General features: G+C 34.8%; 1 protein-coding gene across 11 annotated transcripts in view; it reads right to left on the bottom strand.

Annotated features, from left to right (window-relative positions):
- Positions 1–16,105, bottom strand: part of LOC136847412 (uncharacterized) — a 654,742-nt gene that overhangs the window by 180,826 nt on the left and 457,811 nt on the right. For 6 of the 11 annotated variants that reach the window (XM_067119066.1, XM_067119065.1, XM_067119061.1 and 3 more), the window contains exon 2: positions 8,278–9,015. The exons of the other annotated variants lie outside the window; for them this stretch is intronic. In XM_067119066.1, coding sequence (XP_066975167.1) covers positions 8,278–8,466 — 189 coding nt within the window. In that variant the 5' untranslated portion in view covers positions 8,467–9,015. The remainder of the gene's footprint in view (positions 1–8,277; positions 9,016–16,105) is intronic. 11 annotated transcript variants of the gene reach the window in all.

The raw sequence follows: 16,105 nt of genomic DNA, 5'->3' as shown, positions 1-16,105 counted from the left end.
TCCCCACATTTTCCCTGGGAATCCCGCAGGTTTTCACCATTATTACTACTATTCTATTACTAACAATGCTATTTGTGATATAATAAAACCTGATCAGCCAAAATAAAAATCAAGCGGTACTAAAATAATGAACGAAAAATGAGATGTCAAAATCTTCAGCCAATTTGTGCTTTAAGTATCACAGGATGTACATGCGTCATATATAAATAAATAAATAAATAAATTAATTAATATAATATATAAATATATATATATATATATATATATATATATATATATATATATATATATATATATATATATATATATATATATATATATATATATATATATATATATATATATATATATATATATATATATATATTTATTTATATATTTATACATTTATATTTTTTTACCAGTAGTGGCACAAAAAGGCTACTAGCCCTATGCTTTTTGTGTGTGTGTGTGTGTGTGATCTCAGCAGAAGCTGGGTAATTATTTACAGCTAGGTGGACTCTCGAGCAGTAGTTTGGTGGTATGCTTGGTCCAGGCAATTTTGAGACTGAACTCTTCGTCACCATTCAAGGTTCCGACTGCCCATCCCTTGCTAACAGGGAGGGTAACGCCTTATTCCAGTGGGATCTACCAGACCTGAGCACCCGGATTTGATCTCAAGATCAGCACATCGGTAAGTCGCCAGCAATACCACTGAGCTACCACGACCCTATCCATATGTATATGAATGTATAAAAAATCTTTCTGACCATGCTCTTCAAAAACCTATTAAGTCCTTGTTTGCCTCAACAGTGAATTCAGTACCTAGTGGTTAGTTAACTGTCGTTGTTCGCACACAAGGTGGACGAGGCTGGGGCTTGCAACATCATCATTGCTTAGATAACATCATATATTTATTAAATATTAGATATACATATATATATATATATATATTTATAGTAATATATATATATATATATGTGTGTATATATATATATATATATATATATATATATATATATATATATATATATATATATATATATATATATATATATATATAAATAATACGCACATACATCCATTGACAGTTAAGAGCACAAATTGTCGGATCATTTTTCATCTCATTTTTCGTTCATACCGATTGTTTATTATTGTGGACGGTCGATTTTTTTATCATAATTATTATTGTTGTTAATAGTAATAGTAGTAGTGGTAGTAGTAGTAGTAATTATTGTTAACACCCGCAAGGAAAATAGGCGGAAGGCACATTGCGCTTTTCATCTCTAACGAATGCGATACAATGAATATATATGTATGTATATATGTATAATATATATATATATATATATATATATATATATATATATATATATATATATATATATATATATATATATATATATATATATATATATATATATATATATATATATATATATATATATATATATATATATATATATATAAATATTGCCTACTGATGAAAGAAGAATTTCTGCGTGTGCATGCAGCTATGACATGCAAAGTATCAATATCACGTGCATATATCAATTTAGAATACTGTGACGATTTCATGACAAAACAGGAATGCGTGAAGCAACAAGTGTTCGAATTCAGAAAGTATGATAAAGACTAACGAACTCCACAATTAAACAACCTTTATGAAATGGACTGGCTATCTGAACATGACTAAGACTCTCACAGAGTAACAAGCGCAAGTCCCTTTAATGTAATCACAAATGCACCACCATGAAAACAAACAATGCAGAAACAACGGGCAACAACAGGGAATAAACAAAGAGCTTCATCCAGTTTGGATGTTTGTGGATGAACAATGAGCTGTTTCGGATGCCGTGGATGAACAATGAAACGCCGTCTATTTCGCATTTAAGCTGACACTGAAATTATCAAAACAGCCTCCAACGATTGCCCTCAGTCGGAATAATCATCCTGCAATTTAGGATTTAATTCCTTTAAAGTATTATAAGCGCTCAGGGCTTAACAAAACAAACTGAATGTAATCATGCACATTGGTTCTTCTTATAGAAATACAAATGAAAGATGATGTTCATTTCCACAATAATAGTTTTTCTATCAGAATCATCGCAAGGGCATTTCGCGCAATAATTATCATGAGCGTTACAAAAATTACACAAATGTCGCCTTCAAAGAATGCAATAAAATAACTGTGAAAAATCTAAAAACCAGTAATTTCCGACCATTGAAATTGATTACACGTCGTAAAAGTCAGCACTGTCCAGGCGAAAATCATTCGACTTCGAGGGAAAAAACCAACCCATTCTCGTCAGGTGTGATGGGCGAAATTCTTTATTTGGTAACGATGTAATTCATTGCTTTTCCTCCACACCTGACCTTCAGTTTCATTATGATGTTGCCGATTTAATTATCGGCCACAACACCTGAATTCACGGTGCGCGCAATCAGTCCGCCTTAATGGTCCACTGTTCTGACACTAAGCGCTCTGTATAGCGAGAGAGAGAGAGAGAGAGAGAGAGAGAGAGAGAGAGAGAGAGAGAGAGAGAGAGAGAGAGAGAGAGAATAGAAGCCCTTTTGGGCACAAGTACACTCACACACACACACACGCACAGAATGTGCTTGCATCACATACATGAAACAGCAATACTGCCACCAGACATGAATCAGGTACACATTTTTTTTCAGCTTTTCAGACCCTGAGACTACGCCACGACCTGCGCATCATTGCCAAAGAAAGATTTGACTTCGCAACTCGGAGGAAAGATCAGGAGGAAAGATGAAGAGCATGACAACAGTGTACTGTAGATTATCATGGTAGCAGAGAAGATGAGAAAGAGAGAAGCATCCGTGGTAGGACTAAAGAGAGTCAGAAAGAACAATGAAGAGATGAAAATTAACCTGAAATTTACCTTTAGAAAATATTTTGAGGAGCCGAGGGAAGTGACATGAGTCAAGATTTAAAGGTGCAAAGTGTACAGTACATGAAAATGACGCAGCAATGACTGGAACTACAAGAAATTTTATATATATATATATATATATATATATATATATATATATATATATATATATATATATATATATATATATATACTATATATATACAGAGAGAGAGAGAGAGAGAGAGAGAGAGAAACTTCCCAATTACCCTCTTGAAAATAAAACTACAAAAATACGCTCAAAAGTAAAGATAAGAAAGTAGAACTGAACACGACTAAGCCCAGATTAAAAAAAAATAAAACTTGAAATGGATCACAATGAAAATAACTGAAACCTCATGGTCCAAAAGCTCACGAATCACAAAGAATGAACGATAGCTCTCTATCAGCCTGGCGACGCTCAGAATATCCTGCGGTAATGGAAATCCATTGTATCCTACTACGGGGGAAAGTTGGAGAGAGAGAGAGAGAGAGAGAGAGAGAGAGAGAGAGAGAGAGAGAGAGAGAGAGAGAGAGGGTCATGGGACAAAACAAGTGGGGTGAAGGAGTAGGTGGATTTGGAATTCTGGACAAGTGCAATTTTTCTTCGTCTTTTTTTTCTGGGGGGGGGAGGTGGAAGGATCCTTTTCCTTTGACATTTTTCATTCCCTTTTTCTATTGCCTTTTGTTTTACCTTTGACAGCAAGGCTCTTACAATACTTTTAATTTTCATTTAAGCAGTTTATTTTTTTCACTCTTTCCTCGTTTTTTCTAAAGTATTTTTCTTTCTTCCCGTCAGTTTTAGCCTTCTTTTACTTCTTTTCCTCACTTTTTTTCCTTTGTCAATCCTAACCCCCCCTTTTATTTTTTATTCACCTCCCACAAAGGCTCACGGCTGTCTGCATTTTTCACTCATTCAAGGCTACGCCACAGAGAATACCAAGAGAAGAAAATAAAAAAAGAGAATGAAGCGAAAGAACAAAAAGTACAGAAGACGACACGCGAAGATTGCGGCTTTGCAACAGATCTGGAAAAAACAAGCATTACTCGAGAGCCTATGGTGAAATGATGCATAAAATCCATTTACTTCCACAATAAAACAACACATCAGGCACGCAAAAAAAAAAAAAAAAATTGAAAATAAAAATAAGAAGCGAAAAAAAATCCTCCCAAACAACGAAATGCAAATTCTACTTGAAGTTCAGGACCAAGGACCCCTGCAGGGTCGCTTGGCAGTTTTACTGGAATACCGAGAAATGCAGCATTGGTCTATAAACAACTTTTAAATGCGCATGAGGTTTTTATTCAAGTTTTCGACTTATAACCGAACAGAATTCAAAAATATAAAGTATAGGGAGATTCAACACACGAGAATCACTGCTTCGCGAGATTACTTGAAATGAAAGCATCATATCACCTTGCCAACGGAAATAAGAGATGTCTCAACAATCTACGTTATTTGTTTTGCATTACCTAGGAAATGTTATTAACTGCATATACCAATTTTTTCTTTCTTCTCTGTTCTTTTCTTCTTCCTGCCTACCCAACCACTATTTTTTTTTTTATAAACGGGCATTTTACTCATTGAAAGAATACTGATGAAGTTAGAGGTCATTTGGATTCGATAATAATAATAATAATAATAATAATAATAATAATAATAATAATAATAATAATAATAATAATAATAAATAATGAGGACTCTAGGGGAGGCAGTTTGATTTCCAGTGTTTCAAAAGATGAGCATAATGTAGTTTCAAGTAAGACTGATGGGATGATAGTTGGATGGTGGCATCCATAATAATAATAATAATAATAATAATAATAATAATAATAATAATAATAATAATAATAATAACAAAAACTAGAGAACATTTTGGGATTGTTGAGCATATCTGAATGCTCCTAATACACACATTATATTCATATTTAATTGAATGGAAAATCACAACTATGTCAACAGAATTGTTATTTTTACCATTAATATTAGAACAACAGACCGTTCTGTTACATTCACTGCGAGATATATTAACTAAACTTATGAAAGCAAGACATTCAGTAGTTCAAAGCTTGACTGGAGAGTACTAATGATTTTGGTTTTCGCTCCTTGTGTTTTTTTTTTGGGGGGGAGGATACTTCAGGAATATAATTGTTAATTTGGAACTTTTGTTCCGTAACTATGGTCCTAGTGTGTTGCCAATTTCGATATTTTACGTTGTATGCTGACGAAATTAATTAAAATTAAAGACCGGATGATAATAATTATAATATTAAAACCGCAAGATATGCACTTATCTGTAATAATACATACAGGACTAGGATACCTGTACAACTAATGACCACTCCACGGTCTCCTTTGAATTATATAAATAATAAAAACACATAATCTTGCTTGTAAAGATTAACCCATCACCTTACCTGTCTTTCTTCAAATCTTAAATCATTTAAGGACAACCACATACTTTCTTCTTGCAAGAACAACACAATCTGAGGCACGCTGACAAACATTTGTCACTGCAGCACTCTGGAAAAAAACGTGGCAAAACCTCCCACACCTGCGGGGTATTATATAATCCGGATGCCGGATGATAATGAACCCTAAGTGCAGGGTCATCCAGCGTAAGCAATGTCCAGCCATATAACTTCTTGAATTATCTATAACAGCATCTGGGTTAATAGTAGGTTGGATGAACATCCTCGTAACTACTCCGTTTGCTGCGAGGTCTTCATTCAGGTATTAATCTTGGTTTCCCAAGAAACAAGGGAGTAACACGGACAGTCTTGAATGCACAAACCAAACAGGCATTGCTTGGTCTATAATCCAACGGCTAATGGCGTAATCTATTAGATGTTATGTTTATAGCAAATACAGGTTAGTGCAGTTGGGCTACCAACTCTATGCATCACTTACATAAGAGTGCAAGCTTTCCACGAAGCTGAAACGGATTATTATTATTATTATTATTATTATTATTATTTTTCAGCAGATGAAACCTATTCATATGGAAGAAACCCACAGAGGCCATTGACTTGAAATTCAGGCTTCCAAAGAATATGGTGTTCATTAGGAAGTAGGAAGAAGTAAAGGGAAATACAGAAAGAAGAGATCCCACTTATTTCACGTTATTTGTCATTCACAATCATCCAAACCCTCGTTTGCTTCCTATCCTAAACACTCATTAAACTCATTAGCTTGTGCATAAGAAAAAGACACAACAATCAAATATCAAAATACATTCTTAATTAAATATCCTTTTATAACATGATGAAATTATCTTACCTTTTAGACCAGAAGAGAGAGAGAGAGAGAGAGAGAGAGAGAGAGAGAGAGAGAGAGAGAGAGATGGTTATCATTAAGAAGCAGGAAAATTTATAGGATAAAGTACAACAGAAAAAGACGAGGACTGGGCAAACCTACTACTCTTTTTTACGACGTCCTCAAAACCAACTCTAGAAATCCTTGTTCTTTTGAAAACGGATGTAACCTACTGCAAATGCTTAATCGCATTTTTTTAATAACTATTCATTTATCCTTGCTTTTAAGACTTGCACAATACTTGCGTTCGAAAATATAATCTATGAATAGAAACAAAATGAGGAGCTAACTGCAGTACTGTATTTAAGCACACATCCTGCTTCAGCTATAATTATTCACATTAGCATAAGAGACTTTTTAAGTTCCATATATTCTGATGGCATTATCTGCCGTGCCTTGGGCGACTAGAAACTAACCGTAAATTTATCTTCGTAAATAAAACCATGATAAGTTAATAACACGTCTTTCATTTTCCAGTTGTTTTTAAGTGGACACCTCCAGTCATAAATCCCTGGAGTGAGATTGCATGAATGCTAATCATCAATAATAAAACAGGAAGCGTTCACAGGATATTTACAAGACGTAGACTAAAATCCTTGTATACGAAAAACTGATGAGGATGTGGAGACTAAAAGAACAGTATCTACTGTAAATGGGAAGGGCTCAAAGGACATAATAAGAAAAAATGTAAAGTCTGATCAACAAGGAAAACTGTTGAATGATTTTTTTAAAAATTTGTCTTTTACCATTTCATCTTACAAATAATATAATAAAAACTTAAACATTCAGCAATTTCATGGTATTTATCAAAGATTCATAATTTTAAATACTTAAAAAAAATTCAAACGAACTGTTAAACACCAAGCAAAAGGAGCTGAACTAATAACTATAAATATTAAAAATAACAGGCAAAGGAAGCGAAAAATGACAGGAAATTAAAACTGTTCACGGGGAAAAAAAATTCTAAGAAACATGATGGAATACAAAGACCAACACAGCATTTCGTCAAAAGCTTGCGTTAGAAAAGGAATACAGTATACACCTAAATATCTTGCTTAAAAAAAAAAAAAAAGTATTTGTGTTAAAATGATTTTGAAAAGAGCGAAAAAGCGAAACCGCAAAACTCGATACCACTGCTTTCTTCGTTTCAACGAAAAAAAAAAAAAATCACACAAAATATGAAAGACCCGATTATTATGTCAGTGCCACAAAATGCATTTTTGCTAAAAGAGAGAAAAATAAGGAGAGGCGGAATAAAAGAAAAAATACTATGTCTGCAATATGCTGCACTCTAGTTGAAACAAACAAAAACAAATTGTCTTGCCTGTAACAAAAAAATATATTCCGGGTGAAAAGAGCGAAAAAAAGTAAGACGAATAAACACTGTAACGAAATTCTGCCTTTGCCAAATAACGCATTTTGTATAAAAAAGGTGAAAATGCAAGAAAAGTTATAACTTTATAACATTTTGCATCTTATTATAAAAAATAAAATAATTACATATGTGAAAACGTCACGTAGCCCACTTCTTTACAGAACAGTAACAAAAACGAAATGTGGAAAATTAAGCGGCGAATGCTAACGGAAATCTAACCAACTGATTTTATGACGCACAGAAGATTGGTTTTTTGGGACGTAGCTGTTACCTGGACGCGTCGGGTTTCGTTACGTTAATGGGACTCTTGTTGACGGTGAACATATTAAAATAGCAATACCAGTGATATCATAGGGGATGAATTTTAATCTTCCAAGACCCAGGGAGGTGTTGGCAAATACAGGTCCGCTAAATTATTTAGTAATACTTTAGCTTTTACATTCTCAATTTTACTAGATTTCCATTAATTTTGCACACTTAAGTAGGGTATGGACTAACACTTTCGGGGAAATGCACAAACTATTCCTATGGCTTGCTACACAGCTCTTAAGCACAAGGAGTTATTGCACAAAAAACTTCATCAATGATCAAATGCGTAAGCAATGACATATACGAAGACACGCAAGCGTACGCACACACACAAATACATATCGGGAGTAGAGGCATCACCATAAAGTATCAACACTTACACATCCTGACGACACTTCCGACGACTTCTTGACCGAACCCAGGTCCACATTGTAGTAGTAATCGAGGACGGACAGTTTGCTGGGGCTCTTGGTCAAGTGCCCCTCTTCGCCATCTTCCAGATAGTGAGGGGAGAGGTAATTCCCCTTCGACGACTCGGCGCTGGGTCCTTGGGCAAATCGAACCACCATTTTCGGGTGACGGTAATCCAAAAGGGAATGAATGTAAAATTCTCCCGGTTTTCCTCGGAAATGGCAAGACTGTTGTTTTTGCAAGTTTAATAAGTTTTCTTTTCACTTCCTCAGTTTTCCAAGGGGCTAATGGACTTTTCTTATCTTTCTAGGGCACAATAAGGTCTTCTATAAAAATTATTTCAAACCTCAACAGTGCCAAAGACTTCTAATGGCTGATAATCCGTGGTCATAAATAATGTCCCGTTTTCTAAGCAATTATTGCATATCATCAATTTGATATGTTCATTCAAAAATATCATTCCTAAACATTCTAACAGAATATAAAGGCCCCAAATTGTCCATCACAAGAGTTCCATGTACATCGCTGTTTGAAACGCTTCTAATGAAGATGATGCACATCTGTTTTTTTACAAGTATACTTTACTTCCAACTTCATATAAGAAAGTATCTCTTAATTCGCTAAAGCACTTTCACAAAGCATCACATAGCCTCACAAAAGCAATCTAAAGTTACATTATTTTTCTTCTCTGTCTCTAATTTTCAATCCTGCAAATATACAAAAAAAAAAAAAAATTGCGCATTTAATTTTTTTTTTATCATTTTCTACAAGTCATCATAAACCAATACACGACCCTATTAATCTTTTTTTAAAGAATATTTTCTTACGTGAAGTCTTTCAACACTGCTTAACATTATTTTCAGTAGATTAGTTTCTTGTACAAGCTGTTTTCACATTCCTTCCCCAACATTTTAGTTAAGAGCAGGTAATTATCTTAAACAAAATGCTTTTCTAGAGAACATAACTTAGCATAACCATTTTCAGTAGATTATTTCTTTTACAACTGCTCTCTGCCAAGACTTCGCCCAGCATAAATATTTTCAGAATCTTATTTTTAACAAGGTGGTTCCTCCGGACAACACTACTATTATAGTAACTTCCAGGACATACTTATTTTAAATGAATTTTTTCTAAAACTTCCTAAGTCAACAATTTTCATAGAATTTTAATTTAAAACAATTTTTTACACATGCTATTTTCCCAGACAAAAATACTGAGCTGACTGTATCTACTAATGCTAATATATTGTAAGAAAACATTCCTAAATTGAAGAAAATGAGTATATGCATTATGTAACTATATGTATACTGTATATACATACATACATATTTATATATATACATACATATATATATATATATATATATATATATATATATATATATATATATATATATATACACATACATAGAAGCTAACTTCAAAGAATTACCAGATACATAATTTCCTCGCTAAAGAAAATATACAAAGACAAAAATGAGTAAATATATAAAAGTAAAATAAGTATTTATTTATAGAGGCATGCGACGAAATTAAAAATAACACTTCAAAAGTAACAAGAACTCTAAGGTTTTTAAATTATATTGTGTTCTCTTCTCAAAGACGGGTCAAGCACAGGGATGACTTTTTTTTTTAATTTTTCATGTTAATAAATGAGAGAGAGAGAGAGAGAGAGAGAGAGAGAGAGAGAGAGAGAGAGAGAGAGAGAGAGAGAGAGAGAAGGAGTACGTGGCCTTAAAACATTTTGTTTTTAAAACATGTACATTATCTTTAACAGTCATGCTAAAAGTATGAACTAAAAATAGAGAGAGAGAGAGAGAGAGAGAGAGAGAGAGAGAGAGAGAGAGAGAGAGAGAGTACATGGCCTTAAAACACTTTGTGTCCTTAAAACATATACATTACCTTTAAGAAACTTTATCAAACAAGCTGGAAATATGAACGAGAGAGAGAGAGAGAGAGAGAGAGAGAGAGAGAGAGAGAGAGAGAGAGAGAGAGAGAGAGAGAACGTCGTACGTGGCCCAAAAAAACTGTCTTTAAAATATGTACAGTACATTACCTTCAACAAACACTGTCAGTCAAGCTTATAATATGAACTAGAACGAGAGAGAGAGGCAGTTGACTTTTCCAGGTGATCTAAAGTATGCCACTTACTATCTCTAATCAGCACACCTCAGTGAACCAGACTGGGGGCTCCCTCCATTAAATAAATCGCGGCCACTTCATTTCCCCAAAGTAAACAACCTGAGATGTTATCGGATGTTTTCGCTGGATTAGGTCACGCGAACTCTCTTCCTTACGTCATTAATTATATACAATGGGCTCAAGCCGTTCTGAATTGTAATAGTATGCAATAAAAATATGATAATGTAAAATTGGAAATTTTCTTAAAAACTTGCATTATACCGGTGCACAATAATGTTGAGATACCATTCTAATGGTCCTCAAAAAATGTAGTTGATATCGAGTAAGAATATACAGCTCTGCTGTTTAATTCCTTGTTCTATGCAAGATCATTATAAAATTCAATTACATGTTTATATATCCCCAGTTTGTTACGCGTTATCATAATTTCTAATTATCTTCAAAAATATGTGAATACACTCTCACAGAGTACAAACACATGCATGCATATAAATTTATTGTACGTCATATTTATATATATATATATATATATATATATATATATATATATATATATATATATATATATATATATATATAATTCATTGATTTATGAAGTGAACGAACTAGATTGCTGACATATCAACAATAAGTTTCACAATTATATATATATATATATATATATATATATATATATATATATATATATATATATATATATATATATATAATATATATATATATATATATATATATATATATATATATATATATATATATATATATATATATATATATATATATATATAAGTGTGGAACTTATTGTTGATATGTCTACAATCTAGTTCGTTCACTCTATAAATCAATGAATTATATTGATCAGAAAACAAACATTTTCCTATCTGCCAACTACCTAACAGAGCTCTATTCCTATGAGTAACTGGAGAGAGAGAGAGAGAGAGAGAGAGAGAGAGAGAGAGAGAGAGAGAGAGGCTGGTTACATAACGTCGCGGTAATCTAAGTTGTTGTTCTCCTTTTTCTCCTTGCACCCTTTGGGCTTTTGCGTGTGAGCATCTTTCGACACACCCACCTTGCAGTACCTCCCGGTTTCCTTAATGAGTCTCCTTGGTAATGCTTTTTATCTCGACTCTTTATCGAAGGCCTGAATTCTTCTATTGGACAAGTGACCTCTTTCATATTTTACAAGACAAAGCGTCTTCTTTGCAAAAGATGATTCTTCTCAGGTTACCAGTCTCTTAATTCTTTTCCAGGACCTGTTTTAATTCTATATCAGGATCAAGTGCGTCAAGCGTTATCGAATACTTGCACTGGACGGGTGACCTCTTTCATATTTTACAGAACGAAGCGACTTCGTTGCAAAAAAAAAAAAAAAATAAAAAAATTCCGCTTACCGATTTCTTAATGGGATATTCTTTTCCACGACCTGTTTTAATCGTGTATCAAAATCTAATTAGAGAAGACGCCACAACTACACTTTTATTTTTTGATTGACAGATCGATTTATTTCTTTTTTTTTTACAAAATGAGTTTATAATATATATTACATATATATATACATGATATATATATATATATATATATATATATATATATATATATATATATATATATATATATATATATATATATATATATATATATATATATATATAATATATATATATATAAACACACGCGAGCTAGCAAAAAGATGACGAATGGCTTCTCGGTCTGCCTCTCATATCCCGGATTTTCTTTTCGCAAGTTTGAAAATCTGAAGGGGAAACGTAAGAAACAATAAAAACAAAACATATCAATTTACCATTCAATATCCTTCGTAACATTAGTGAAAAATTACAGGTGTATCCGCCACATGAGATAAGAAAAATTCACCACACGGGTAAAGAGCACTTAATAAAACAGGCGAAATAAAACGGAATAGTTGAAAACTGTCCTCCAGTCAGCGTCAGATAATGGTCACAAAAAAAGTTAAGTATATCTTACTTTAAGCAGACCACTGAGCTGATTAAGCTCTCCTAGAGAGGGCTGGCAAGAAGGATGAGATTTATTTTACGTCGCTAAGAACCAACTGGTTACCTAGCAACGGGACCTACAGCTTATTGTGGAATCCGAACCACATTATGACGAGAAATGAATTTCTATCACCAGAAATACATTCCTCTAATTCTTCATTGGCTGGTCGGAGAGTCGAACGCTGGGCCAACAGCGTGCTAGCCGAGAGCTCTACCCACCCCTCCAAATGGTCACAAAAGTGGCAATGATAGTGAAATATGGGATCAAATGAAAGAATTATAAGCTACACACAAAGTGACATCGGGAACAACACTCATACAGGATATAAGGGAAAACCATATCGCAAGGGAAGTGCACTGAAAGTGGATTACAAAAATGGCAACCAAAGAGGCACTGTCTAATAAAGAGGATCTGTTGAACTCTACCAGATACTATGAGAGAAGATTTGAGACAGCTATCTCGGTGGATACCTGTCTCTGTTGGTTTCGGTGGATATCTCTTGGTCGGGAATATTCAAGAGGTCCACATCAGACCCTTAATCCCCTTCAAAGCCTTACCACATTGAGGGGATGGCGTAAGACAGGGGCTTGTGCTGGCAAAAGACCGCCTTAAACTTAGGCAACGAGCCTCCAGCAGTCTTGCCCTGGTCTGAAACCTTAATCTCAGCCTTACAGTTACTTTTCTTCTAATTCGCATAAAACAGAATTCTTTTTACTTCAATGGATATCTGATGCTCTTGTCTCCACGAAGTGTCTAAAGTGAGTTGCATCAATAACTTCAATGTAAAATTTACATATTACCATTCTTTCAATGTGAGAATTATCCTGGCGTTTCTAACCCTCTCTTTCATACTATAATCTACAAGCAGGACCAGTACTCAAACAACAGTTCATATAAATATTCCTTTTAAAATGGGAACACTCATCCTTCATAAAACAAAAATGAAAGAATATATTGAATATGAAAGAGAGCGAGGCCAAACCTTTGCCCGCCCCCCACCCCAAAATGTCTTCATTGGGAAAAAAAGTGCGTCGTAAATTTCATACTCACTCAAACCACAAGGAACAATTACCATAACAAAAGAGAGCCACGGGGAACAGGCCACAGAATGTCTTTAATCCCACAAGAAGAGACTCTTAACGAGCACTTAATCGAAGCGCAAACAGAACGCGAACACTGGGGGCAAGAAATAAGAACGGCGGTGCTCTCCCAAGTTCACCCTTTTTTCTGGTTATAGTATAACCGGGTTGTTCGTGGGAGGTGCTCTTGTATCGAATTAATTTGTACCTTACACAAGTTTCCTTATACGCGTACACACATTTTCACCAAAATCCCAGTTTCACTAATAAGGAGTAGCTCAAAAAAAAAAAAAAAAAAAAAACGTCATGGTCATCATTTTAATGCTTAACTGAGGCTGAATCCCAAATGCTTGAAAGCTGCATGAGCACCAGCTAATTCATATACTTAAACAGTATATAACTATGCCGTGTGAGTGTGTACACAGAATGCAGTCATGTTTCGGTGCATACTACGATTAAGCAAACATCGAAACCACACTGAGTAGAAATTGGTGCAGGCATTTGCTGATTACCTGCAGTCCCTTGCAAGTACCGAAGTCCATCCAACTTTACTAATCCTCTCAAGATGGGATGAAGGAATCGTCCTCTAGTCCTGGCTTCAAAGATCTTTCGACAATGCTAAATAGCTGATGTCTCTTTGATTGCATCGCAGAAACGAGGTAAAGTGCTCACAACATCAAGCTGGGCCAATAACCAGTTAACATTAAGATTATAGCATTAACAACAAGCTGGGTCAATCACAAATTCGCCTTAAGAATATTACACTAATACCGAAAAGGACAGACGGATTATGCTTTTCCTATCCTTACGCAAGATTTTTCTTTATGACCAGCCCTTTATTTTTGCATGTGCTTTTTTTCCTCTATGATTCGGATTTTCCAGTAAAACATATATATGATGTGTCATATTCATCTAAACCTGTAAGGAGAACACACATTCATCTAAACGAGTAAAGACAACACTTACATTCTCTGGTATCTGTTTCAGGATACTCAAGAATAACGACCTGAAACATAGTTAGCTATCTGACTTCAGGGAGGTAGTTCAGCTCCTTAACACTGGTTTTAATCGTCCTTACCTTACTTGGTAAATTGATAATGAATGAAATGTACAGATTATTAGAAGTGCACGTTAATTCGAGGATACGTCATTGAGTAAGCTATAATATCCTAGATCGACGATATCAATATCCACAAATGATCATCGATGTAAGAATAAGTGCATGATGCCCTCATTAAGCCACTCTTAACGAAGAGTGTTTTGTCCAGATTCCATGTCTGTTGGAACTTGAACAGAATTTGCATCTAATTACCCTCCTATTCCTCCAAGATTTAGATAAATATAACTCAGCAATCATTATTAACTCCAACACAAAGCGTTCCAAAACAGGTTTGGACCATAAGCTTTCAAACAGAAACGTATAATTCTTGGTCTGAGCTGAATTAATGAGTAATGTGTAGTATATCACTAATAAAATAAAATTTTCTTTACCCCTTTCATGATACGAAGGCGCAGAAGAAAACAGCCTTATGGCCTAATCTATCATATCAGAGACCCGAGGGAATACAAAAGGAAAATTTGAGTTTGGAATGAATACAGTAGGTCCACGAAAATACGAAGGAAACAACAGACCTGCTTCATGAACAGTCACAGAAACCCGGGAAAACCGAAGCGGGGAGACTTTCAGTCAGAAGGCAAAAGAGAGAAAGTCTGCGTTGTCTCCACTGGATAAGTGCAGAGGTCCATACCATGACTTAATTTACCACCTTACCGGGCTTACAGGCCCGGCTGATGGCAAGGTCCAGCGCTGGAATAAAGACCGGCTTAATGAAAGGACGCAATCAATGTGTACGAACTGCGGTCGCCAGTAATTGTTGATCGTCAACAAAGTCATTCGTGGCTTGGGGACTGGCGTGACCACCCAAGAGGGGAAGGTCCGAGCTCCCTTAAAGTGCATTGTTGATGCAGCGACTGAAGCGTCTGTAGCCACAAGGCCAAGCTACAGCCTCGCGGCTACAGACGCTTCAGCCGCTGCATTGACAACGCACCTTTACTGAGACTTATTGGGTTTTGTAAACCGACGAGACGAAAGAAGAAGAGCAGAAAAACAGAAAGTTCCACTATCTCCATTTCTTTCTCACACCTGGGGTTTATTTACGTCTCTGACCTTTGGTGCCGTCGCCCCAGTTTGACATAAATCAATCGACTAGGCGACGTGCCCAGAAAGTATTATTGAGCTTAAGCCAATTTTAACCAAATGTCATAAAAAGTCTCTGAATACCCCATCAAGAGTCTGACAAGCTTGGTCCGAAAAAAGATTTCAGCTTCTCCTTGAAATCTGGTAATTGGCCAGTTTTTCGTCAATGGTGTAAATATCCACACAGACGCCATAAAACTCATAAAGAAAATATATCTCTTAAAAGACAGGCAGTAAAAGTCATGCTCAAATTTTATAGTACACTATCTGGTTCTTGGTCAAATCAAATTTTTTTTTTTAAGGAATATTCTTCAATATTACTGGAATAAACTACAACAGAGTGATTTTGGTGATGCCACAATAAAT

The sequence above is a fragment of the Macrobrachium rosenbergii genome, chromosome 16 (assembly GCF_040412425.1).
Source record: "Macrobrachium rosenbergii isolate ZJJX-2024 chromosome 16, ASM4041242v1, whole genome shotgun sequence".
Lineage (NCBI taxonomy): Eukaryota > Metazoa > Arthropoda > Malacostraca > Decapoda > Palaemonidae > Macrobrachium > Macrobrachium rosenbergii.
Note: the sequence above shows the minus strand (reverse complement) of the source record. Positions and strands in the feature narration are given on the sequence as shown.